This window comes from Hyla sarda, chromosome 13, assembly GCF_029499605.1.
Source record: "Hyla sarda isolate aHylSar1 chromosome 13, aHylSar1.hap1, whole genome shotgun sequence".
Classification (NCBI taxonomy): Eukaryota; Metazoa; Chordata; class Amphibia; order Anura; family Hylidae; genus Hyla; species Hyla sarda.
Window position 1 is genome coordinate 9132628 of NC_079201.1, and position 26965 is coordinate 9159592.

Here is a 26965-nt window from a genome sequence, read left to right on the forward strand (position 1 = left end):
TGAGTTGTTCTTTTCTGTCTGACCACAGTGCTCTCTGCTGACACCTCTGCCTGTCTCAGGAACTGCACAGAGTAGGAGCAAATCCACATAGCAAATCTATCCTACTCTGGACAGTTCCTGACATGGACAGAGATGTAAGCAGAGAGCACTGTGGCAAGACAGAAAATAACAACTCAACTTTAACAGCTGATAAGTACTGGAAGGATTAAGATTTTTTTAATAGAAGTGATTTACAAATCTTAGGCGATACTAGAAGGAGAGAGCACACCACGTAGCTAAGCAGATAGATGCAAACATACAATACCGCAAGGTAGTCACTGGGAGTGTCCGGACCTGATGCAATATACAGTGACCCCCCGACCTACGATGGCCCCGACATACGATCATTTCAGCATACGATGGCCTCTCAGAGGCAGCATCAACATACGATGCTTTTGTATGTCGGGGCCATCGCATAAACGGCTATCCGGCAGCGCAGACTGCTTCAGCTGCCACTGGATAGCCATTTACGGTGCCCCGTGTGGTCCGCTGATGATCACTTACCTGTCCTCGGGGCTCCGGCGCGTCCTCTTCAGTATCCTCTGCATCGCCGACGCTTTCCATCGTCGTCATCACGTCGCTGCGCACGCTGTCCCGTCATCCAATAGGAGCGGCGTGCGTAGCGATGTGATGGCGGCGACGGAGAGCGAGGATGCCGGGGAAGCAGAGGCCTTGCCGGAGCGTCGGGGACAACCGGGGACGCGGCGACAGCGATGGACGGCGACATCCCGGGCAGCGGTGACAAGCGGTGACGGTCCGGAGCGGCGGGGACATATGAATACAACTTCCTCTACCAGTGGTCTACAACCTGCGGACCTCCAGATGTTGCAAAACTACAACTCCCAGCATGCCCGGACAGCCAACGGCTGTCCGGGCATGCTGGGTGTTGTAGTTTTGCAACATCTGGAGGTCCGCAGGTTGTAGACCACTGTCCTATACTTTACATTGCACGGATCCCTCAACATACGATGGTTTCAACAAACGATGGTCCATTTGGAACTGATTACCATCATATGTTGAGGGACCACTGTATAGGCAGACCCCGCAGGTTTGTTAAAACCATCGCATGTTGAGGGATCCGTGCAATGTAAAGTATAGGACAGTGGTCTACAACCTGCGGACCTCCAGATGTTGCAAAACTACAACACTAGATGAAGTATCAATATACACAACAAAAGAGAAAAGCGTGCACTCACCGCCAGTAAACTGCTGCAGGCCCAAGGTCCGGGATCACCACGGCATAGACGGAGATGGTAAGGGGCGCTCAGGGGCTACGCCGGCTGTTGCGGACGTAGGAACGTCCTTCTTACGGAACTTTCTGGAGCCAGTTGATATGAAAAAAAAAAGTTTTTAACTGGAATACCCCTTTAAGCTCACACTGAGAATTTTTGCCCAGAATTTCTACTAAAATTATGTGCGGAATCTGCTTAGCTGTCAATGGGATTCTGCTGCAGAAGTTGTTGCGCACTGAATGTCTGACGAGTGAAAAGGCCTTAAAGAGGTACTCCGCCCCTAAACATGTTATCCCCTATCCAAAGGATAGGGAATAACATGTCTCATCACATGGGGTCCGGCTGCTGGGACCCCACCGGGATCTCCAGGTCGGTGCTGTGGTGTAAATCCAGGGGCTTCCGTATTTGTGACGTCAAGCCACACCCCCTCCATTCATGTCTATGGGAGGGGGCGTGACGACTGGTACACAGCCACTACGCCGCCTCCCATAAACATGAATGGAGGGAGCGTGATGGCGGTGGTCACCCGTCATAGAGTTCACTATGTACATCGGATAACGGAGTGCTTTCGGATAGGGGATAACATGTCTAGGGGCAGACTACCCCTTTAGAGGCCTGTAAGTAGATTCTTTGCGGAGCAGTTAAAGTCAATTGGGGTAGCCTTGCCGGAGATTGCGGGGGTCCCAGCAGTCAGACCCCTCGCGATCATTCATGTAATCCCCTATCCTTTGGATAGGGTATCACATGCCTTCGGGCGGAGTACTCCTTTAGAGCCATTAAAGTCAATGGGTAGCCACCTAATCCGCTTGTACCCATTCGCACTACGGAATCTGCATCCGGAGATATTCCAGGCAGAAATTCTGGCTGCTACGAGCGCTGGCAGTGGATTTCCGAGTGGATTCCGCCAAAAGAATGAACATGTTCCGCAGTATGCACGGTGCAGAAGAATCTCATTGAAAACAATAGGAGGCTGCTGCACCGGAATTCCTCTGGGAAATTCGGTAGTGTGGATGCGTCCTTACACAGTGTAGAACAGTGTTTCCCAACCAAGGTGCCTCCAGCTGTTGCAAAACTACAATTCCCAGAGTAACGCCAAAGCTAAGCTGTTTGCCAGAAGTACACAGATTGATAATTCCTCCCTTACTTCTCTGGCCAATCACAGCACAACACATCATCTACTGGGCTGATGATTTACACCAGGAAGCCTCCTGTTGTTGCAAAACTACAACTCCCAGCAGGCCCGGACAGCCTTCGGCTGTCCGGGCATGCTGGGAGTTGTAGTTTTGCAACAGCTGGAGGCACCCTGATTGGGAAACACTGGCGTAGTAAGTTGCATTTTCAGAGATATACATTCTGAGGTTATATAGAAACGGGCCCGGACACCTTCACTCAAATACATCTCTTTATAAGTTGTTTATTGGCAATATGCAATATAAAATAGACCTTATATCAAACATACATAATATACAACAGCGCTCCGCCCAAACCCTCCATGGCTCCCGGCAGGACCTAAACGTGTCTCCAGAAGATCCCCCTGAAGACGCCACGGAGGAGAAATGGGACGTGCCAAAATATACAGGAATAAATAACATCATATACACTTTTTTGTAAACTTATTTACAGTTGCAAATGCTACAATAATTTAGCAATAAATATATATTTGCGCCGCAGGTTTCGTGATACAACCCGCATCGCCGACTCGAAGACACAGATTTTTCGGGAAAAAAGCGGGTTCTGCGGACCCCATCACGTAAAAGCGTCGCAGGGAGGAGCGGAGACCTGAATGTTCACAGTGAGACCATTGGGTGGTGTAACGTACTGTATAAAGAGGGGTCCATACCAGTGTAATCTAAAGTATGGACCTCCAGCTGTTGCAAAACTACAACTCCCAGCATGCCCGGACAGCCAACGGCTGTCCGGGCATGCTGGGAGTTGTAGTTTTGCAACAGCTGGAGGTCCACACTTTGGAGACCACTGCTCTGCACAGATCCTCTATAGGCATTGTACACTATGGGGCTTGTTTACTAATATTTTTTTTTATTTTTTTTTTGCATTTTCAGGTTACGTTAACTTATTTTTTGCCAATTTTTTAATTTTTATTACTCGGATTGTGGTGGGGACAACAAAAAATAAAAACACGCGCAAATTTAGGAAAAATAAATAAATAATGGAATGATCAGAAAAATGTCAAACTTTGGCGCATGACGTTAATAAATATAAATAATATAAATGCGTTACCACCTCTGGCTGTATTCGGGCTGTGAGCGCTATGTTCAGCGGAATCAAAAGCGCAGCAGACCGCGCTCTAGACGGCTCAAAAAAATTTAAAAAATGAAATAAAAAACGCACGCAGCCCAAACATGGCCAAAACTAGAGGTGGTACCGCAGTGTGGACCCAGCCTTACTATTGGATTATTAGGTACACCTGCTTGTTAACAAAAATATCTGATCAGCCAATCCCATGGCAGAAACTACATGCATTCAGGCATGTAGAGGTGGTCAAGACAACTTGCTGAAGTTCAACCCGTGCATCAGAATGGGGAAGACTCTGAACGTGATCTGGTTGTTAGTGCCAGACAGGCAGGTCTGAGTATTTCACACACACGACCATCTCTGGAGTTTACAGAGAACAGTCTGAAAAAGAGAGAAAATATCCAGTGAGCGGCCGTTGTGTGTGGGGGGAAAAAGAAAAAAAACATTTAATGGTGTCAGAGGAGAATGGGCAGACTGGTTCGAGATAACATGGTTCGAGATAACAGAAAGGCAACAGTGACTCAAATAACCACTGGTTACAACTAAGGTCTGCAGAAAACTATCTCTGACTGCACAACATGTACAACCTTGGAGCGGATGGGCTACAGCAGCCGAAGACCACACCAGTACTAACAAGATGTACCTAATAAAGTGTATATAAAAAAAAGTGAAGCACAGTCTAGAATCTTTCAGTAGTAATACATTAGGAAGTGATGCCCACAGCTTTAGATTCCCAGTTTAAAGAGAACCTGTCAAAGAGAACCATATTTTCTAAACTAACTCTGATTATATTCCCTAACTGCTCCTCACACCCTTACTTGTCCTTAAAAGGGGTACTCCGGTGGAAAAAAAAATTTTTTTTTTTTTTTTTTTTAATCAACTGGTGCCAGAAAGTTAAACAGATTTGTAAATTACTTCTATTAAAAAATCTTAATCCTTCCAGTACTTATTAGCTTCTGAATGCTACAGAGGAAATTCTTTTCTTTTTGGAACACAGAACTCTCTGCTGACCTCACTAGCACAGTGCTCTCTGCTGACATCTCTGTTTTAAGAACTGTCCAGAGTAGGAGAAAATCCCCATAGCAAACATATGCTGCTCTGGACAGTTCCTACCTAAAATGGACAGAGATGTCAGCAGAGAGCACTGTGCTCGTGATGTCAGCAGAGAGCTCTGTGTTCCAAAAAGAAAAGAATTTCCTCTGTAGCATTCAGAAGCTGATAAGTACTGGAAGGATTAAGATTTTTTAATAGAAGTAATTTACCAATCTGTTTAACTTTCTGGCACCAGTTGTTTAAGAATTTTTTCTTTTCCACCGGAGTACCCCATTAAAAAAAAATTTGAGCTTTAAAAAGCTGTTTTCCCCTTGCTCACATTGGGTGAGCTCCCAGCAGGAGAAAGTGGGCGTTCCCCAGTGGGTGCGACTTCACTGAAGCCCCGCGCGCACTTCCTGAGTTTGGACTTCTGCAAGTCTGGGTGGAGACCAAACTAACTGTTTGACTTGCCCAGGGAACAGAACAGAGCCACCTAGTGGCCGTTTTTTTGAATCACATTAAAAACATATAAAAGGTTGAGAATTTTAACAGCAAGTAAATAGCAAAGTGTCTTATAATTACATAAGGAACAATATATTAAAAGTTTAGTTTGGTGACAGGTACTCTTTAAGTCAATTTTTAACTTCTCCCTAAAAATTCTCCCTTTGGTCCCTCAGTGCTAAAATCTTAGTCCTGCATTATGAGCTATATTTCTTTATACAGATGACAGGGCGATACATAAGCAAAGCTACCGTAGACACTTATTTAGCTTATTAATGTATACTTACTGTATATTACATGTTAATGTTTTAGGGGTACTCCAGAAAATTATACAGATTTGTAAATTACTTCTATATAAAAATATGAATCCTTCCAGTACTTATTAGCTGCTGTATGCTCCAGAGGAAGTTGTGTAGTTTTTTTCCAGTCAGACCATAGTGCTCTCTGCTGACACCTCTGTCCGTGTCAGGAACTGTCCCCGGAGCAGGAGAGGTTTGCTATGGGGATTTGGACAGTTCCGGACACAGACAGAGGTGGCAGCAGAGAGCACTGTGGTCAGACTGGAAAGAACTACACAACTTCCTCTGGAGCATACAGCTGCTGATAAATCAGGATGGATTTCGTTTTTACATAGAAGTAATTCACAAATCTGAAGAACTTTCTGGCACCAGTTGATTTGAAATGTCTTTACCCCTCTGGAGAACCCCTGGCAAAAAGGTATTGGATTCTCCTTGAGTTCCTAGCAATACAATGTAGAATTAAGTGGCATCTGCACTTGGTTATAGTATCGTTATATGACACCAGTGTTTTCCAAACAATGTGTCTCCAGCTGTTGCAAAACTACAACTCCCAGGATGCCCGGACAGCCGTTGGCTGTCCGGGCATCCTGGGAGTTGTAGTTTTGAAACAGCTGGAGACACACTGTTTGGAAAACATTTATATTGCACAATTCATTATCTTAAAGGAGTTATCAAGGAAAAAAAACTTTGTTAGATATATATCAACTGGCTCCAGAAAATTAAACAGATATGTAAATTACTTCTATTAAAAAATCTTAATCCTTTCAGTACTTATGAGCTTCTGAAGTTAAGGTTGTTCTTTTCTGTCTAAGTGCTCTCCGATGACACGTGTCTCGGGAACGGCCCAGTTTAGAAGCAAATCCCCATAGCAAACCTCTTCTAAACTGGGCGGTTCCCGAGACACGTGTCATCAGAGAGCACTTAGACAGAAAAGAACAACTCAACTTTAGAAGCTCATAAGTACTGAAAGGATTAAGATTTTTTAATAGAAGTAATTTACAAATCTGTTTAACTTTCTGGAGCCAGTGGATAACCCCTTTAATGAACTGAGGATCTACTAATCTTACTCCACAATTAGTGACGCCAAACCATGATATCCATGGTTATTTCCGCTTCTACTGAGGCGACCCCATCACTGCCGACATTATAACCAATGAAAGCTTATGAAGAACTAGGTTTCAGTGCATGATGCAAAATGCCTGTCACGTACAATGCAGATCTCACAGATAAGTAGCGTACACCTACCCTCCATTAATGCCGCCATTATGTATTGTGATATGCAATTATTATTATTATTTTTAGGCACAGAAAACGCCACCGACTTCAGACAATATCCCATCACATCGAGAACAATCCAAAATGTTCACTAACTCAAAGTTGACACTACAAGAGGACACTCACTCTGACGACACAAGACGGCACCCTGACCCTCCGTAAGGGTCGCATGACCTCACGCCACGAAATAATAATCAAGTAAAGGAGCGGCACAGTCTGAAATCACAAACCACACACACGACACGAAGGAGAACAAACGCACAAGAGGGTGTTGGTCACAATCCCACCAGACGCTGCACAGCACAGACACCGCGCACTTCAAGTATCCACTGCACATAGTGACGCCACACTGTACACCAACGGCTCCACGGGACAGGAAACTCAAGACACAGAGAGAAATCTTAAGGACTCTTTCAAGTGTGGAGAACTAAAGCTGGCGCGCCGGAGCGCGCGCCGATGACTCTGCAGCTCGGCCGCTCGCCATAGTGACGGCCAAAAGTAGTAGTGAGCGCTTAAACACTGAGTGATACCAAGCGTAGGGAGAGACACACCCCCCCTCACCACCACAGTACCCTAAACCCCACAAATTATACTACTGAGCCCCTTTGTTTCCTGCCAGGACTCTTTTCCGTAGCTGAGGAATTCTTTGAGTACTCGTGGCGGTCAGTAGCGCCATCAAATCTGTCACCCCCCGTCCCCTAAGAGCGCGCCTCCGCTTTAGACTTCACTATGGTAATGACGCTAGTGGCGGCTACTTTCCCTGGTATAAGAGGCCTCATGCCGGATGTGAACGGCCCCCTGGGAGGGTTGATGGGATTCCTCGCTACAGTTCTGGCAAAGTTCTGCAGAGCCTCGTATTTTGACCTCAAAGAGTCCAGTTCCAGGCGCATGCTGGCGTTCTCCGAGGCGAGTTTCTCCACCTCTTGCTGCAGATCGGCCTTCTGCTTCTCCAGCTCTTCTTTCTGCGTCACCCGTTTTACTCGGCAGCTCGCTGCGTAGCCGCGGTTTTTCAGTGTGCGGCGGCGTTGCTTCAGCTGGATGATCTCTTCCTTGGACAGACCGCGGAGATGCTGGTTCAGCTCCCGCACAGACATGGTGACCAGTTCTTCGTCCGTAAGGCTGGTGCCATTCTCCCCTGGCTCCCTCTTAACCTATAAAGAGAGAGGGGGGGTAATATGGGCAAATGAAATCTGCGCGGATAAACCGTTACTGTCATTGTAATCAACTTCGGACATCTTGTCCATATGTGTTAAATAAAGTGCAGGGCAGCACACGCCCCTCTCACCAACTGTCAATCAAATCCGACCCTTTCACAGCATCTGACCCTTTTTTAATCTATAAACTGTCAATCAAATCCGACCCTTTCACAGCATCTGACCCTTTTTTAATCTATAAACTGTCAATCAAATCCGACCCTTTCACAGCATCTGACCCTTTTTTATATCTATAAACCAGTGTTTCCCAACCAGGGTGCCTCCAGCTGCTGCAAAACTACAACTCCCTGGACAGTTGTTATGTGACCTGGTTCCAACACCAGCATTAAATGGAGATAGTGGCAAATTATGGGGCAGGATATACTAAATATGACAGTATTTGTATTTATTTATTTAAATTTATGCATTTCATTTAATTTCTTTTTAAATTTAATTTAGTTATTATAAATAAATGTATAAGTGTATAAATATTTTGTTTATATATGTATTTATTTTTATTTATTTATAATAAACATAAATTAATAAATATATATATATATATATTTTTTTTACGTTTATTTATAATAGAGTTTAGAATTAGACCTCAGCTTTCGTTTCTCATATTGCTTCGGTAAAATGAAAGCTGAGCTGTGATTGGTTGCTATCTGTTCGAGAGAAAAAAAAATAAAAATCAGACACAGTTTGGAGACCACTACTGGTCCACTTACCTTGAGAGCTTTGCTGTTTCCCTTGCTTAGAGTCGTCATACCCTGGGAACCGTGTGTCAGCAAACTAGGGAGAGAGGAATCAATAGGTTAGTGTGACCTCCAAACCCACGTCTGACCCCGCATGACCCCATCACCCGCTCCTCTCACCTATCGCTGTCCATACGCCCTAATGTCCTGATCTGTCACCCTATGTAATTAGGAGCTTTCAGGGGGGACAAAACCTATGACAATCCCCAGTGAACCCAACTTTATAAATGCACTGGGAGGGAGAGAGCAGCAGAGCGGGCGAGTCATGCTGAGTCAGCACAGCGCTGTATCAGAGAGCGGCACGCTGTATCCTGTGTGTGCGCTTCCATATATATATACACATGACATATATACAGTGTACACAGCCACATACAATGCCCAGAAGGAGAAATGAGCAACAGCAGAGCAAACACTAGACACGTGTCTTACATTCCAGTCTGCACAGTGTGGCGGTATAGAATAGGGTTTATACTGAATTAACTCCATAACCGCATGTTATACCCTTAGAGAGGTGTTTCCCCCAACAGGGTGCCTCCAGCTGTTGCAAAACTATAACTCCCAGCATCTAGTGTGATGACATCATTGCGCAGTCATGACATCACATCTATGCCTCAGCCATGTACAGAGGGATCTAGTGTGATGACATCATTGTGCAGTCATGACATCACATCTATGCCTCAGCCATGTACAGAGGGATCTAGTGTGATGACATCATTGCGCAGTCATGACATCACATCTATGCCTCAGCCATGTACAGAGGGATCTAGTGTGATGACATCATTGTGCAGTCATGACATCACATCTATGCCTCAGCCATGTACAGAGGGATCTAGTGTGATGACATCATTGCGCAGTCATGACATCACATCTATGCCTCAGCCATGTACAGAGGGATCTAGTGTGATGACATCATTGCGCAGTCATGACATCACATCTATGCCTCAGCCATGTACAGAGGGATCTAGTGTGATGACATCATTGTGCAGTCATGACATCACATCTATGACTCAGCTATATACAGAGGGATCTAGTGTGATGACATCATTGTGCAGTCATGACATCACATCTATGTCTCAGCCATGTACAGAGGGATCTAGTGTGATGACATCATTGTGCAGTCATGACATCACATCTATGACTCAGCTATATACAGAGGGATCTAGTGTGATGACATCATTGCGCAGTCATGACATCACATCTATGCCTCAGCATGTACAGAGGGATCTAGTGTGATGATATCATAGTGCAGTCATGACATCACATCTATGTCTCAGCCATGTACAGAGGGATCTAGTGTGATGACATCATTGCGCAGTCATGACATCACATCCATGCCTTAGCCATGTACAGAGGGATATAGTGCGATGACATCATTGTGCAGTCATGACATCACATCTATGTCTCAGCCATGTACAGAGGGATCTAGTGCGATGACATCATTGTGCAGTCATGACATCACATCTATGCCTCAGCCATGTACAGAGGGATCTAGTGTGATGACATCATTGTGCAGTCATGACATCACATCTATGCCTCAGCCATGTACAGAGGGATCTAGTGTGATGACATCACATCTATGCCTCAGCCATGAACAGAGGGATCTAGTGTGATGATATCATAGTGCAGTCATGACATCACATCTATGCCTCAGCCATGTACAGAGGGATCTAGTGTGATGACATCATTGCGCAGTCATGACATCACATCTATGCCGCAGCCATGTACAGAGGGATCTAGTGTGATGACATCATTGTGCAGTCATGACATCACATCTATGCCTCAGCCATGTACAGAGGGATCTAGTGTGATGACATCATTGTGCAGTCATGACATCACATCTATGCCTCAGCCATGTACAGAGGGATCTAGTGCGATGACCTAATTGCGCAGTCATGACATCACATCTATGCCTCATGTACAAAGGGATCTAGTGTGATGACATCATTGTGCAGTCATGATATCACATCTATGCCATGTACAGAGGGATCTAGTGTGATGACATCATTGCGCAGTCATGACATCACATCTATGCCTCAGCCATGTACAGGGGCATCTAGTGTGATGACATCAGTGTGCAGTCATGACATCACATCTATGTCTCAGCCATGTACAGAGGGATCTAGTGTGATGATATCATTGTGCAGTCATGACATCACATCTTTGCCTCTGCCATGTACAGAGGGATCTAGTGTGATGACATCATTGCGCAGTCATGACATCACATCTATGCCGCAGCCATGTACAGAGGGATCTAGTGTGATGACATCATTGCACAGTCATGACATCACATCTATGCCTCAGCCATGTACAGAGGGATCTAGTGTGATTACATCATTGGGCAGTCATGACATCACATCTATGCCTCAGCCGTGTACAGGGGCATCTAGTGTGATGACATCATTGTGCAGTCATGGCATCACATCTATGCCTCAGCCCTGTACAGAGGGATCTGGTGTGATGACATCATTGTGCAGTCATGACATCACATCTATGCCTCAGCATGTACAGAGGGATCTAGTGTGATGACATCATTGCGCAGTCATGACATCACATCTATGTCTCAGCCATGTACACTGGCATCTAGTGTGATTACATCATTGCGCAGTCATGACATCACATCTATGCCTCAGCATGTACAGAGGGATCTAGTGTGATTACATCATTGCGCAGTCATGACATCACATCTATGTCTCAGCCATGTACAGAGGGATCTAGTGTGATGACATCATTGCGCAGTCATGACATCACATCTATACCTCAGCCATGTACAGAGGGACCTAGTATGATGACATCATTGCGCAGTCATGACATCACATCTATGCTTCAATAACCCTCTAATTTGAGGACATCACATGTATACCACACCCACTTACCCTCTATTGTAGTGTTTCCCAAGCAGTGTGCCTCCAGCTGTTGCAAAACTACAACTCCCAGCATGCCCGGACAGCCTTTGGCTGTCCGGGCATGCTGGGAGTTGTAGTTTTGCAACAGCTGGAGGCACACTGCTTGGGAAACACTGCTCTAGCGTAATGACATTATTGCAGTCATGAATCAAATCAATGCTGCAGCTACTTACCCTTTAATGTGATGACGTCATTGGGCAGTTATGACATCATATCTACGCTGCACCCACTTACAGGAGCGTCTAGTGTGATGACATCATTGCGTGCTGATGACATCACATGAATTGAATCTTTATCTGTATTTTACACTAATATTTGCTATAGTTTATTGCGGCAGTAAACTTTGGCATGCTATGTATAGTTACAGATGAGATGTAGCAGAGCTGACTGTGTGTGAGGGCAGGGTGACGGGGGGGGGGTGCAGCGGAATGAAGCCGGGGTGGGGGGCACAGCACATGCGGGTGAGGGGTGGGCACACACAGGGCACAGGGTTGAGGGGTGTGAGGGGAAACACATGACACAGACCCGGCACAACCGCTCCCAACCCCACACCCGGCGAGCACCTGTCAATCACAACTCCGCCCCTTCTCCTTCCTCATGACATCACGGCCAGAGTGACGTCACACATCACGTGAGGGAGGGGCCCGCAGAGACCGAGCGCTGCCGGTGACGATCACGTGATGCGCAACTTCGGAAGTCGATGACCCCGCCGCCTCCAGTCCTCAACCCTGAATCCTCCGTTAGGTGCGGGAGCCGAGTGGGTTAAAGGACCTTTGTGACGTCGGGACCATGTGATCAGTCACGTGTGTGGGAGGAGCCAGGTGGTGGGCTGTAATGAGGGCATCTTAGAGTGTGTGAGTGATGTGTGTGCAGCATAGCTGAGTGTGTTTGATGTGTGCAGCATAGCTGAGTGTGTGACTGATGTGCGTGTAGCAGAGCTCAGTGTGTGTAGCTGTGTGTGCGCGCAGCAGAGCTGTGTGTGACTGGTGTGTGGAGCAGAGCTGAGTTAGTGACTGATGTGTATGTAGCAGAGCTCCGTGTGTGTATGCAGCAGAGCTGAATGTGTGACTGATGTGTGTGCAGCAGAGCTGTGTGTGTAGCAGTGTGTATGTAGCAGAGCTGAGAGTGTGACTGATGTGTGTGTAGCAGAGCTGAGTGTGTGACTGATGTGTGTGTTTAGCAGAGCTGAGTGTGTGACTGATGTGTGTGTAGCAGAGCTGAGTGTGTGACTGATGTGTGTGTGTAGCAGAGCTGAGTGTGTGACTGATGTGTGTGTAGCAGAGCTGAGTGTGTGACTGGTGTGTGTGTAGCAGAGCTGAGTGTGTGACTGATGTGTGTGTAGCAGAGCTGAGTGTGTGACTGATGTGTGTGTAGCAGAGCTGAGTGTGTGACTGATGTGTGTGTAGCAGAGCTGAGTGTGTGACTGATGTCTGTGTAGAGCAGAGCTGAGTGTGTGACTGATGTGTGTGTGTGTGCAGCAGAGCTGAGTGTGTGACTGATGTGTGTGTGCAGCAGAGCTGAGTGTGTGACTGATGTGTGTGTGTGACTGTGTGCAGCAGAGCTGAGTGTGTGGCTGATGTTTGTGTGCAGCAGAGCTGAGTGTGTGGCTGGTGTGTGTGCAGCAGAGCTGAGTGTGTGGCTGATGTGTGTGCAGCAGAGCTGAGTGTGTGACTGATGTGTGTGTGACTGTGCAGCAGAGCTGAGTGTGTGGCTGATGTGTGTGCAGCAGAGCTGAGTGTGTGTGGCTGTGTGTGCAGCAGAGCTGAGTGTGTGTGACTGATGTGTGTGCAGCAGAGCTGAGTGTGTGTGACTGATGTGTGTGCAGCAGTGCTGAGTGTGTGTGACTGATGTGTGTGCAGCAGAGCTGAGTGTGTGTGACTGGTGTGTGTGCAGCAGAGCTGAGTGTGTGTGACTGGTGTGTGTGCAGCAGAGCTGAGTGTGTGACTGGTGTGTGTGCAGCCGAGCTCAGTGTGTGTGACTGACGTGTGTGCAGCCGAGCTCAGTGTGTGTGACTGACGTGTGTGCAGCCGAGCTCAGTGTGTGTGACTGACGTGTGTGCAGCCGAGCTCAGTGTGTGTGACTGATGTGTGTGCAGCAGAGCTGAGTGTGTGTGACTGATGTGCGTGCAGCAGAGCTGAGTGTGTGTGACTGATGTGCGTGCAGCAGAGCTCAGTGTGTGACTGATGTGCGTGCAGCAGAGCTCAGTGTGTGATTGATGTGCGTGTAGCAGAGCTCAGGGTGTTTGAGTGTGCAGCACAGCACTTGGGCTGTCCCAATAGTTTAGCAACAGCTGGAGGCACACTGGTAGGAAAACACTGATGTAGACTGAATCTAACAGAGGCTTCGTGCTAATTTTTGTTCTTTTTGGTGTAAACTTGTGGCACAAACATTATGGAATATCCCTCCAAAGTTTGCCCCAGGTTGTACAGGACTAAGCAGATAATTAAAATTATTTTTTGTTCCCTGTAAAATATTAATTACAAATAGTTTTTTTTTTTCATGAAGTTCCTATAAACGTTCTGTCATAATGACCTCGACAGCTGAGATTGCGGAATCCGCCTCACTTCCGGGGATAGCAGCACAGTAACCGGAAGTGATGCAATATCACCTCTCGCTTTACGGGCATAGCCTGCTCTCGGGTGTACCAACATGGCCGCCTCGGCGGAAATGACGCACATCCCGGAAAGGAAGAGGAGAGCGCACGGCGGGGCGTGTACGGCCATCATTCGCCATTCCTGAGGGTGGGAGCTGTAAGAGCAGGGAAGCGAACCGGCAGCGGTAAGTGTCGTGATCAGATTGGTCCGGCTGCTTGAGAGGGAACAAGCGGCAGGGGGCGTCACCTCCGCTCCAGGTATTAGGAGACAATCCTGCCGGGTGATCGGTGTCATTCTGCAGACAGATTCTTCACCGGTGTCATCTCTTTCTGACATGTCGCAAAATGATCTCAATAGAGATGTATTATACTGCAGAGCTGTAATCACACTTCTCCTCCTGTATATACTGCAGAGCTGTAATCACACTTCTCATCCTGTATATACTGCAGAGCTGTAATCACACTTCTCCTCATCCTGTATATACTGCAGAGCTGTAATCACACTTCTCCTCACCCTGTATATACTGCAGAGCTGTAATCACACTTCTCCTCACCCTGTATATACTGCAGAGCTGTAATCACACTTCTCCTCCTCATCCTGTATATATACTGCAGAGCTGTAATCACACTTCTCCTCCTCACCCTGTATATACTGCAGAGCTGTAATCACACTTCTCCTCCTCATCCTGTATATACTGCAGAGCTGTAATCACACTTCTCCTCACCCTGTATATACTGCAGAGCTGTAATCACACTTCTCCTCCTCACCCTGTATATACTGCAGAGCTGTAATCACACTTCTCCTCCTCACCCTGTATATACTGCAGAGCTGTAATCACACTTCTCCTCATCCTGTATATACTGCAGAGCTGTAATCACACTTCTCCTCCTCACCCTGTATATATACTGCAGAGCTGTAATCACACTTCTCCTCACCCTGTATATACTGCAGAGCTGTAATCACACTTCTCCTCACCCTGTATATACTGCAGAGCTGTAATCACACTTCTCCTCATCCTGTATATACTGCAGAGCTGTAATCACACTTCTCCTCCTCATCCTGTATATACTGCAGAGCTGTAATCACACTTCTCCTCCTCATCCTGTATATACTGCAGAGCTGTAATCACACTTCTCCTCCTCACCCTGTATATACTGCAGAGCTGTAATCACACTTCTCCTCATCCTGTATATACTGCAGAGCTGTAATCACACTTCTCCTCACCCTGTATATACTGCAGAGCTGTAATCACACTTCTCCTCCTCACCCTGTATATATACTGCAGAGCTGTAATCACACTTCTCCTCACCCTGTATATACTGCAGAGCTGTAATCACACTTCTCCTCCTCACCCTGTATATACTGCAGAGCTGTAATCACACTTCTCCTCCTCACCCTGTATATACTGCAGAGCTGTAATCACACTTCTCCTCCTCACCCTGTATATACTGCAGAGCTGTAATCACACTTCTCCTCCTCACCCTGTATATACTGCAGAGCTGTAATCACACTTCTCCTCCTCACCCTGTATATACTGCAGAGCTGTAATCACACTTCTCCTCCTCACCCTGTATATACTGCAGAGCTGTAATCGCACTTCTCCTCCTCACCCTGTATATACTGCAGAGCTGTAATCACACTTCTCCTCCTCATCCTGTATATACTGCAGAGCTGTAATCACACTTCTCCTCATCCTGTATATATACTGCAGAGCTGTAATCACACTTCTCCTCCTCACCCTGTATATACTGCAGAGCTGTAATCACACTTCTCCTCCTCATCCTGTATATACTGCAGAGCTGTAATCACACTTCTCCTCCTCACCCTGTATATACTGCAGAGCTGTAATCACACTTCTCCTCCTCACCCTGTATATATACTGCAGAGCTGTAATCACACTTCTCCTCCTCACCCTGTATATACTGCAGAGCTGTAATCACACTTCTCCTCCTCACCCTGTATATATACTGCAGAGCTGTAATCACACTTCTCCTCCTCACCCTGTATATACTGCAGAGCTGTAATCGCACTTCTCCTCCTCACCCTGTATATACTGCAGAGCTGTAATCACACTTCTCCTCCTCATCCTGTATATACTGCAGAGCTGTAATCACACTTCTCCTCATCCTGTATATATACTGCAGAGCTGTAATCACACTTCTCCTCCTCACCCTGTATATACTGCAGAGCTGTAATCACACTTCTCCTCCTCACCCTGTATATACTGCAGAGCTGTAATCACACTTCTCCTCCTCATCCTGTATATACTGCAGAGCTGTAATCACACTTCTCCTCCTCACCCTGTATATACTGCAGAGCTGTAATCACACTTCTCCTCCTCACCCTGTATATACTGCAGAGCTGTAATCACACTTCTCCTCCTCACCCTGTATATATACTGCAGAGCTGTAATCACACTTCTCCTCACCCTGTATATACTGCAGAGCTGTAATCACACTTCTCCTCCTCACCCTGTATATACTGCAGAGCTGTAATCACACTTCTCCTCCTCACCCTGTATATACTGCAGAGCTGTAATCACACTTCTCATCATCCTGTATATACTGCAGAGCTGTAATCACACTTCTCCTCCTCATCCTGTATATACTGCAGAGCTGTAATCACACTTCTCACCCTGTATATACTGCAGAGCTGTAATCACACTTCTCCTCATCCTGTATATACTGCAGAGCTGTAATCACACTTCTCCTCATCCTGTATATACTGCAGAGCTGTAATCGCACTTCTCCTCATCCTGTATATACTGCAGAGCTGTAATCACACTTCTCCTCCTCACCCTGTATATACTGCAGAGCTGTAATCACACTTCTCCTCATCCTGTATATACTGCAGAGCTGTCATCACACTTCTCCTCATCCTGTATATACTGCAGAGCTGTAATCACACTTCTCCTCATCCTGTATATACTGCAGAGCTGTAATCACACTTCTCCTCATCCTGTATATACTGCAGAGCTGTAATCGCACTTCTCCTCCTCACCCTGTATATACTGCAGAACTGTAATCACACTTCTCACCCTGTATATACTGCAGAGCTGTAATCACACTTCTCCTCATCCTGTATATATACTGCAGAGCTGTAATCACACTTCTCCTCATCCTATATATACTGCAGAGCTGTAATCGCACTTCTCCTCATCCTGTATATACTGCAGAGCTGTAATCGCACTTCTCCTCCTCACCCTGTATATACTGCAGAGCTGTCATCACACTTCTCATCCTGTATATACTGCAGAGCTGTAATCACACTTCTCCTCCTCACCCTGTATATACTGCAGAGCTGTAATCACACTTCTCCTCCTCATCCTGTATATATACTGCAGAGCTGTAATCACACTTCTCACCCTGTATATACTGCAGAGCTGTAATCACACTTCTCCTCATCCTGTATATACTGCAGAGCTGTAATCACACTTCTCCTCATCCTGTATATACTGCAGAGCTGTAATCGCACTTCTCCTCATCCTGTATATACTGCAGAGCTGTAATCACACTTCTCCTCACCCTGTATATACTGCAGAGCTGTAATCACACTTCTCCTCATCCTGTATATACTGCAGAGCTGTCATCACACTTCTCCTCACCCTGTATATACTGCAGAGCTGTAATCACACTTCTCCTCATCCTGTATATACTGCAGAGCTGTAATCACACTTCTCCTCATCCTGTATATACTGCAGAGCTGTAATCGCACTTCTCCTCATCCTGTATATACTGCAGAGCTGTAATCACACTTCTCCTCACCCTGTATATACTGCAGAGCTGTCATCACACTTCTCCTCATCCTGTATATACTGCAGAGCTGTCATCACACTTCTCCTCATCCTATATATACTGCAGAGCTGTAATCGCACTTCTCCTCATCCTGTATATACTGCAGAGCTGTAATCGCACTTCTCCTCCTCACCCTGTATATACTGCAGAGCTGTCATCACACTTCTCATCCTGTATATACTGCAGAGCTGTAATCACACTTCTCCTCCTCACCCTGTATATACTGCAGAGCTGTAATCACACTTCTCCTCCTCATCCTGTATATATACTGCAGAGCTGTAATCACACTTCTCACCCTGTATATACTGCAGAGCTGTAATCACACTTCTCCTCATCCTGTATATACTGCAGAGCTGTAATCACACTTCTCCTCATCCTGTATATACTGCAGAGCTGTAATCGCACTTCTCCTCATCCTGTATATACTGCAGAGCTGTAATCACACTTCTCCTCACCCTGTATATACTGCAGAGCTGTCATCACACTTCTCCTCATCCTGTATATACTGCAGAGCTGTCATCACACTTCTCCTCATCCTGTATATACTGCAGAGCTGTAATCACACTTCTCCTCATCCTGTATATACTGCAGAGCTGTAATCGCACTTCTCCTCATCCTGTATATACTGCAGAGCTGTAATCGCACTTCTCCTCATCCTGTATATACTGCAGAGCTGTAATCACACTTCTTCTCATCCTGTATATACTGCAGAGCTGTAATCGCACTTCTCCTCATCCTGTATATACTGCAGAGCTGTAATCACACTTCTCCTCATCCTGTATATACTGCAGAGCTGTAATCACACTTCTCCTCATCCTGTATATACTGCAGAGCTGTAATCACACTTCTCCTCATCCTGTATATACTGCAGAGCTGTAATCATTAGGTGCCATCCAGATACCCGGCAGGGCACCATTGGCGACTTTCTGCTGAGACAAGTGGATGTGACTTGGGTAAAGCCACAGGATTTCCTTTGAAAGAGGAAGTATCATATTCACCACGAGCGTCCATCGCCCCGCCCTGTACACACCAAGTCTAGACTATGAATAGAGGGGCGGTTCCCAATTACTGTTACAAAACTACAACCCCCAGCATGCGGGCATGCTGGGAGTTGTAGTTTTGCAACAGTTGGAGGCACATTTGTTGGTTAACCATTTGTATATCTGCTTCTTTCCTCCCCTTGTTGACAGCTCATTGCCTATGTTACAGACCACCGCTCCTCTCTAAATGCATAGTAAATTCCACTGCCCCCTCCCCGCCCCCTCCAGCGTCTCTATTTACTTACCCTGATAACGTGCTCTCCAGATTATGAGCAGAACGCGTCATAGTAGCCGGTAAACACATGGATCGGGTGGGGCAGAGCATTTGCAGTAGAGCAGGCTAGGTGCGGTCTAGTTTATTATATAAACCCTACAGGTAACAATTCATTTTTTCATTATATCAGAGGACCCCTTAATGTTTTGTTACATGACAGATTCTATTGGTGAGACTGGTGTGGGAGGGGGGGGGGCGATTCATGATGGGAATTATAGTTTTGCTGCAGCTAGAGAGCCACAGGTTGGAAGGTACTGATCTATAAATGTGTCATCTCTATAGCTGTTACAAAGCTATAAAATAATGTTTTCTTTCTAAGTTTGAGTCATAGAGGCAGTGCTGAGCTGCAGCAGGCTTGCCTTCTCCCTCCACTACCCCTCACTGCCCTGCATAGTTGATGTACAAGACACATTGCTAGAAGCCAATCAGAAAGGGGGAAGGAGGAGGCATGCATGCTGCAGCTCAATACCGCCCCCTGACACTTGAGCTTGGAAGATCAACACAATTTTAGAACTTTTCAAACAGCTATTAGCTAAGAGACTGGTATCATTTGTTATATCTCCCTCTTTGCTGATTGCTGTGACTGTTTGTAAAGCTATAAAATCTTGTGTTTCTTTCAAGCTTGAGAGTCATAGAAGCAGTGCTGTGCTGCAGTGTGCATGCCTCCTCCCTCCCTGCTTGGCTTTCAACACTGAGCCCTGTACATCAGTCATGCAGGGCGGAAAGAGCGACTAAGGAGGCATGCGTGCTGCATCTTAGCCCCGGCCTCTGACACCTGAGCTTAGAAGAAAAACCTGATTTTATGACTTTGCAAACAGCATTCAGCTAAAGGACAGGTATCATTTGTTTTATCCAGCTCTGACCATAGGGAACCATATTGAAACTTTTTTCCTATCCACAGGTCCACAAACAGTAATTGCTACAGCAGCGAAGGGGTTAAACAACTGGGGTGAGAGGGTAATAGGAGATCAGCTCTGTACTAACAATGTAGTATAACATGGCGGCCATTCAGATCAATAGGCCAGGACCCCCTCGTTGCCTAGACTGGATTCTAGCCTCTGCATGTAATCTAGTGTTCTCATTCACTGACAGCAAGCATGTTTCTGGGAAACCATGAAGGAATAGAACTTTCTATTTATACATGAATGACCCAATATAAACTTAGAATACCTCTTTACTTGCTTTGACTCTTTAGGGCTTAAGTTGATTCCTTGTTCCTTACTTACAGGCTGCCCCTCTCTGAACCATGGCTGAGCACGAACCCACTACAGAGCAACTGGCGCAGATCGCAGCCGAGAACGAGGAGGACGAACATTCGGTGAACTACCGCCCCCCGGCGCAGAAAACCATCGAGGAGATACAGGCTCTGGACCAGGACGATGAGAGTCTGCGCAAGTACAAGGAGGCTCTGCTGGGCCCCGTGCCCGCCGCAATTGGTACGTCACGGCACCTTATAATATAGTTTTGTGTTATGTGGTGCACGTTACTTCATAAATTTGCGCAAATGACAAGAAGCCCATGGATAGGCCAAAAAATTGTGAAACTTACCGTATTTTTCGCCGTATAAGACGCACTTTTTCTTCCCCAAAACTGGGGGGGAAAAGTCGGTGCGTCTTATACGGCGAATACACTCCTATTGCGGCGGTCCCTGCGGCCATCAACGGCCGGGACCCGCGACTAATACAGGACATCACCGATCGCGGTGATGCTCTGTATTAACCCTTCAGACGCGGCGATCAAAGCTGACCGCCGCGTCTGAAGGGAAAGTGACACTAACCCGGCTGTTCAGTCGGGCTGTTCGGGACCGAAGCGATTTCACCGCGGCGGTCCTGAACAGCCCGACTGAATAGCCGGGTTAGTGCTTACAGGACACCGGGAGGGACCTTACCTGCCTCCTCGGTGTCTTCTCCGTTCAGGGATCCCCTGTATGGCCGGCGCTCTCCTTCCTCGTCATCACGTCGTCGCGTACGTGCGTCGGCGTGTGTACCGACGTGATGGCGGCGACGGAGAGCGAGGATACCCGGCCGGCAGCAGAGACGTTCCGGAGCGGCGGGGACACGCAAGTATTACCTCCTATGCAGTGGTCTTCAATCTGCGGACCTCCAGAAGTTGCAAAACTACAACTCCCAGCATGCCCGGACAGCCAACGGCTGTCCGGTGCATGCTGGGAGTTGTAGTTTTGCAACAGCTGGAGGGCCACAGTGTGAAGACCGCTGCTCTACAGTCTGCACATACCCTATGTGTATAGCAGTGTGTGTGTGAACATTCCTATACAGGTGGAGTATGTGCAGAGCAATGCTGCTTAGTCTGCAGTACAAACTGTGCAATGCTCTGCACATACCCCCACCTGTATAGGAATGTACACTACAGACCCTAGGGTGCAATGCTCTGCACATACCCCCACCTGTATAGGAATGTACACTACAGACCCTAGGGTGCAATGCTCTGCACATACCCCCACCTGTATAGGAATGTACACTACAGACCCTAGGGTGCAATGCTCTGCACATACCCCCACCTGTATAGGAATGTACACTACAGACCCTAGGGTGCAATGCTCTGCACATACCCCCACCTGTATAGGAATGTACACTACAGACCCTAGGGTGCAATGCTCTGCACATACCCCCACCTGTATAGGAATGTACACTACAGACCCTAGGGTGCAATGCTCTGCACATACCCCCACCTGTATAGGAATGTACACTACAGACCCTAGGGTGCAATGCTCTGCACATACCCCCACCTGTATAGGAATGTACACTACAGACCCTAAGGTTGTAGTTGTAGTTTTGCAACATCTGGAGGTCCGCAGGTTGAAGACCACTATTGGGTTCAAAATCTTAAATTTTTTAGATTTTGCACCTAAAAATAGGGTGCATCTTATACACCGGTGCGTCCTATAGGGCGAAAAATACGGTACTCTAGGGACTGGCTGGCGTAGGAGTACCAAAATCATCTGCGCAAGTAATAAATACAGCAGGTGCCAACCTGCGCATGTGGCATAGTTTGCGCAATGACTTAAGGCGAAGGTTTTGCACGGTTAGGAGAATGCGCAGGTTGTTGTGCACTGGATTTTTATCTCTCGCACAAAAGTTGCTTGGTACGCCAGTGACCGGCTGTCGTTGGAACGTGTGTAAGTAATTCACCCTTGTATGCATTGTCCAGTGGTTTCCTGTGCTTTGCGCAAATTTAAGAACGGCTGCCACCCTGTGCGCAGCAACTGGGAAAACTGTACAGAAGGTTTCACATTGCACAAAAGAAAACAAAAATACCCCAATGATAGATTCCCCCTCAATGTGTGAGAGGATAGTGAGATTAGGGGCAATGACCCCTGAATGATTTGTGTACAGCAGTAGTCTCCAAACTATGGACCTCCCAGATGTTGCAACACACCAGAGCTAAACTGTTTGCCGGAAGTACACACACTGATAATTCCTCCCTTATTTCTCTGGCCAGTCACATCACACATGACATACTGGACTGATGATTTACACCAGTCTTTCACAACCAGGGTGCCTCCATCTGTTGGAAAACTACAACTCTCAGCATAAAACACCAGAGCTTAGCTGTTTGCCAGTAGCAAACACACTGATAATTCCTCCCTTACTTATCTGGCCCATCACAAACACATCCCATACTGGGCTGATGATTTACACTAGTGTGCCTCCAGCTGTTGCATAACTACAAATCCCAGCATACAACACAAGAGCTAAGCCGTTAGTCCACACACCAAAAAGTACTCCCTTTTTTGACCATCAAATCACATACTGGGCTGATGATGTACACCAGTGTTTAACAAGCAGTGTGCCTCTAGCTGTTGCAAAGCTACAGCTCCCAGCATACAACACCACAGCTAAGCAGTTAGCCAGAAGCACACACACCGATAATTCCTCCCTTACTTATCTGGCTGATCACAAATACATCACATACTGGGCTGATGATTTGCACCAGTGTTTAACGAGCAGTGTGCCTTCAGCTGTAGTAAAACTACAACTCCCATCATGCCCGGACAGCCGTTGGCTGTCCGGGCATGCTGGGAATTGTAGTTTTGCAACAGCTGGAGGTTCATAGTTCGGAGATTACTAGTGTATAGGGTTACATATTATTCCTAGATTCTATTCATATATTTTCTTTCCTAAAAGATCCCAAGGCTCCGAATGTCGTGGTCACCAAACTGACCTTGGTCTGTGCAGAGGCTCCCGGCCCCCTGGAGTTGGACCTGACAGGTAAGTTGCTCTGAACTGGACATTACATAAGAATCATCATCCCTGCCCTCTACATACTGACTAAAGTTTTTTTCTTTTTTGTGAACGACAGGAGATCTTGAGAAGTTTAAGAAACAATCATTCTGCCTTAAAGAAGCTGTGGAGTACAGAATTAAAATCAGCTTTAAGGTGGGTACGAGGACCTTAAGGCGTCAGCTGTAAGATCGCACGACTAGATCAGATTTTTTCATTTATTTTTCTTTTGCCTTAACAGGTGAACAAGGAGATCGTTTCCGGACTGAAATATCAGCAGCAGACCTACCGGAAAGGTGTAAAATGTAAGGGTCCGGTTTAGTTTTCAGATTGATTATTTTGGCTTAAAGGGTTACGCCGCTCCTAAATGTCTTATCCCCCATCCAAAGATGTCGAGTGACCGCGGTGTTCAGAACATGGAAACTTCCGTGTTTGTAACACCACGCCCCCTCTATTCATGTCTATAGGAGGGGGTGTGAAGGCTAGTATATAGCGGTCACGCCTCCTCCCATAGGCATGAATGGAGGGGGGCGTGACGGCTGTGTTCGAGCATTCGGCACGCAGTGGAGTTTGCTCCAAGCACCGGATGGCTTGGGTACTGCGCCGGAGATAGAGGGAGGTCCTAGCGGCCAGACATCTTATCCTCTATCCTTTTGGATGTTTAGGAGCGGAGTACCCCTTTAAGAGGCATCAGACATTTAACGTTTAAGTCCTATACACAAGATTGCGCCCCCCCCAATTATCCTGTAGAGAGCCCTGCCTACTTACCAGTCCTCAGCGTCAACTGGCCCCCACTTTTCTAGACGAGCACAAGTGACAGCTCGCTCAGCCAATCACAGGCCATAGTGATTTCCCACCTCAGCCAATGATTGTCAGCCAAGAATTAGTCAGTTTGATTTCAACATGCCCAATCCTTATGTAGCTTACTCTAAGCTTCCCTTTAAGTATATGTGTACACTTAGCCTAACGGAGCGTGCATTTGTTCTGAAGGGGAGAGAAGCTGATGCCAGACTCCACTGACAGTGACTTACCTCCCTCCTAAGAACAAAAGGATCATGTATTGAAATTCAACATACCTGATCCTTCTCTCCTCCAAAATTTGCTGTTGGGGAGGCCACTGAACACCTAAGGGAGAGTGAACAGAATTTATGCGAGCGGTGATTCAGCCTGGCAGCCAGCGGCGGCGGTAGGACTGTCACCATTGACGGCTATGCAGTACTCGCGGACTTCCACGCAAGAATGAACATGTTCTTTCTTTGCGCGGAACAATTTCAGCGGCGGAATTGTCTGCCGCTGAAATTCCGCAGTGTGACCGGGTCTCGCGGAAACCCATTCACACTAATGTTAAAGTTCACACCGCGGAATTCCGTAGTGTGAACATACCCTTAGACTGGGTTTAAAGGAATATTTAGAGACTCTCCGCACCTCCACACGGAAACTAAATTAATTCCATGAAAATCTGGCTTGCTGAGAGTTATAGTTCTACAATAGCTCGAGGTCTACAGTTTGGAGAATTAATGGTAGAATTTAATTATTTTTTTTTTCTCCTAGTGGACAAAACAAACTACATGGTTGGAAGTTACGGCCCCCGCGTGGACGAATATGAATTTCTGACTCCCATAGAGGAGGCCCCCAAGGGTATACTGGCCAGAGGCTGCTACAACATGAAGTCTCTCTTCACTGACGACGATAAAACCAATCACCTCTCCTGGGAGTGGAACCTGACCATCAGCAAAGATTGGAAGAACTAGGTCCATGGAGAAGACGTGTGCCGCCCCCTTTGTGTGGGGTCTATAACATCCCTCTGTCCTCCGGGAGAAGCTGCCGGATCGCGTCCCCACTCTGTACCATGTGGCGTGTCCCCCACCCCACCCCCCCTCCAATGCCTCCTTTAAAAAAAAAAAAAATGCCAAGTGGGATTGCCGTTTCTGCCTGATGTGGGCGCTGTTTGCCTTGCCCCGTTGTGTATTATGTATACTGCAAGATGATTGGGCGGAAGGAGTTGTGCCCGTTGTCCGCTCATGTTGTCGTGCCCGGCCCGAGTTCATTCCAAGGACTTGTTGTTTTTTTCTGACCGCCTTATGATAATTTCTGTCCATTGAGATGTCGTCTTCTTCTTCTTTTAATGTTTTGTAGCCATGTTGCCTTAATGATTTTGCATTCGTTGCAGTAGGGGCATTGCCCGATGCTCCATGTTGTGCCTCGCTTTAAAGTCTGCCTGCTGCAGTGTGTTATCCCAGAATGGGGTGAAGTCACTAAAGCTGCTTTTATTCCACATATGACATCTCTATTGGAGGAGCGGAGATCTTTTTACTCCAGCGCAGATTTGTATAGGACCAAACAAATAAAATGAAATGTTCAGTGTCGGTCTCCATCCAGGGGCCGGAACACCCCCTGTTCTGTAGTATTGCGTTTACAAAGCTGCTTGTCTGTAGTCTGCCTGCTTCACCACACACAACGTCCATACTGCACTTAGATGATCCTAGAGAGAAGCGCCATACTAAAGGGGCACTCCAGAGGATTAAAAAAAAAATGTTTCAAACCAACTGTTTCCAGAAAATTCTACAGATTTGTAAATTAGTTATTTCCAGTCCGACCACAGTGCTCTCTGCTGCCACATCTGCTCGTGTCAGGAACTGTCTAAATTCCTATAGAAAACTTCTCCTGCTCTGTACAGTTCCTGAAAAGGACAGAGGTGTCAGCAGAGAGCACTGGGGTCAGACTGGAAAGAACTACACAACTTCCTCTGGAGCATCCAGCAGTTAAGTACGGGGAGGATTAATATTTTTATATAGAAGTAATTTACAAATCTGTAGACCTTTCCCGCACAAGTTGATTAGATTTTTTTTCCCTCCAGAGGACCCCTTAACGCTAGTACTGACATATGATTGTGGGGGTTGTAGCTTGAATGGGGTCGCTTTACATCCAGGGGGAAATTGTGTAAGTGCTCTTCTTCTTCTTCCTCCTTTTTGGATTATTAATATTTATTGCCTTTTTCTTATCATACTCCCAGATGCACCATTCCGCCCCGGGGGGGAGCGGGCAGCAGGCAGTGACTACTCATGTGGTATCCTCTTTGGGGGGGGGGGGGAACTTTTGGGGTATCGATCATTGTAGCCTTCAGAGTCTTTGGGGGGGATGTGGGGGGTAGTTTCTCACGGACAGAGGAAAAATTTGTTGTTTATTTTGTTTTGTATTTGTTTTGTCTGTAACATTTCCTGAAAAGCCAGAATAGCATGATAACACCTCCGGTCATCTGCTTCCTTTTTATGACAAATAAAATTATTCTGACTGGCGACCCCCGTGCCTCCTGTCTGCCTCTCCCTACACTTCACTGAATCGGGACCTGCCATTACTACAGGCAGCATGAAACTGAGATGCCGCCAGGACCCGGGTGAGTAGTCATGGGTGGCCAGCCTCAATGATGTGTCCCCCCCCCCCCCGCTATCTGTGTATTGGATGAAACGCATCACTGGGTGCTGGTGGGGCCCAAGTTTCAAAAACTTTTGATATAATGTATAATACAATTATATGAATATT

General features: G+C 46.7%; 2 protein-coding genes across 6 annotated transcripts in view; one reads left to right on the forward strand and one right to left on the reverse strand.

Moving 5' to 3' along the window:
• Window positions 1-6341: 6341 nt before the first annotated feature.
• MAFG (MAF bZIP transcription factor G) overlaps window positions 6342-26965 on the reverse strand; it is a 61767-nt gene continuing 41143 nt past the window's right edge. For 2 of the 5 annotated variants that reach the window (XM_056550694.1, XM_056550693.1), the window contains exons 3-4: window positions 8553-8616; window positions 6342-7782 (exon numbers count right to left, since the gene is read on the reverse strand). In XM_056550694.1, the coding sequence (XP_056406669.1) occupies window positions 7330-7782; window positions 8553-8591 (492 nt within the window). In that variant the 5' untranslated portion in view covers window positions 8592-8616 and the 3' untranslated portion in view covers window positions 6342-7329. Of the gene's footprint in view, window positions 7783-8552; window positions 8617-8699; window positions 9198-11655; window positions 11976-12045; window positions 12227-26965 lie in introns of those variants that run through there. The other 3 variants (XM_056550692.1, XM_056550695.1, XM_056550691.1) reach the window with 3 other exon arrangements.
• Window positions 14107-26723, forward strand: ARHGDIA (Rho GDP dissociation inhibitor alpha). Its single transcript, XM_056550690.1, has 6 exons — window positions 14107-14260; window positions 20413-20620; window positions 23330-23413; window positions 23505-23581; window positions 23667-23730; window positions 24977-26723. The coding sequence occupies exons 2-6, from the start codon at window positions 20431-20433 to the stop codon at window positions 25174-25176; spliced, it is 615 nt and encodes a 204-aa protein (XP_056406665.1). The 5' UTR covers window positions 14107-14260; window positions 20413-20430; the 3' UTR covers window positions 25177-26723.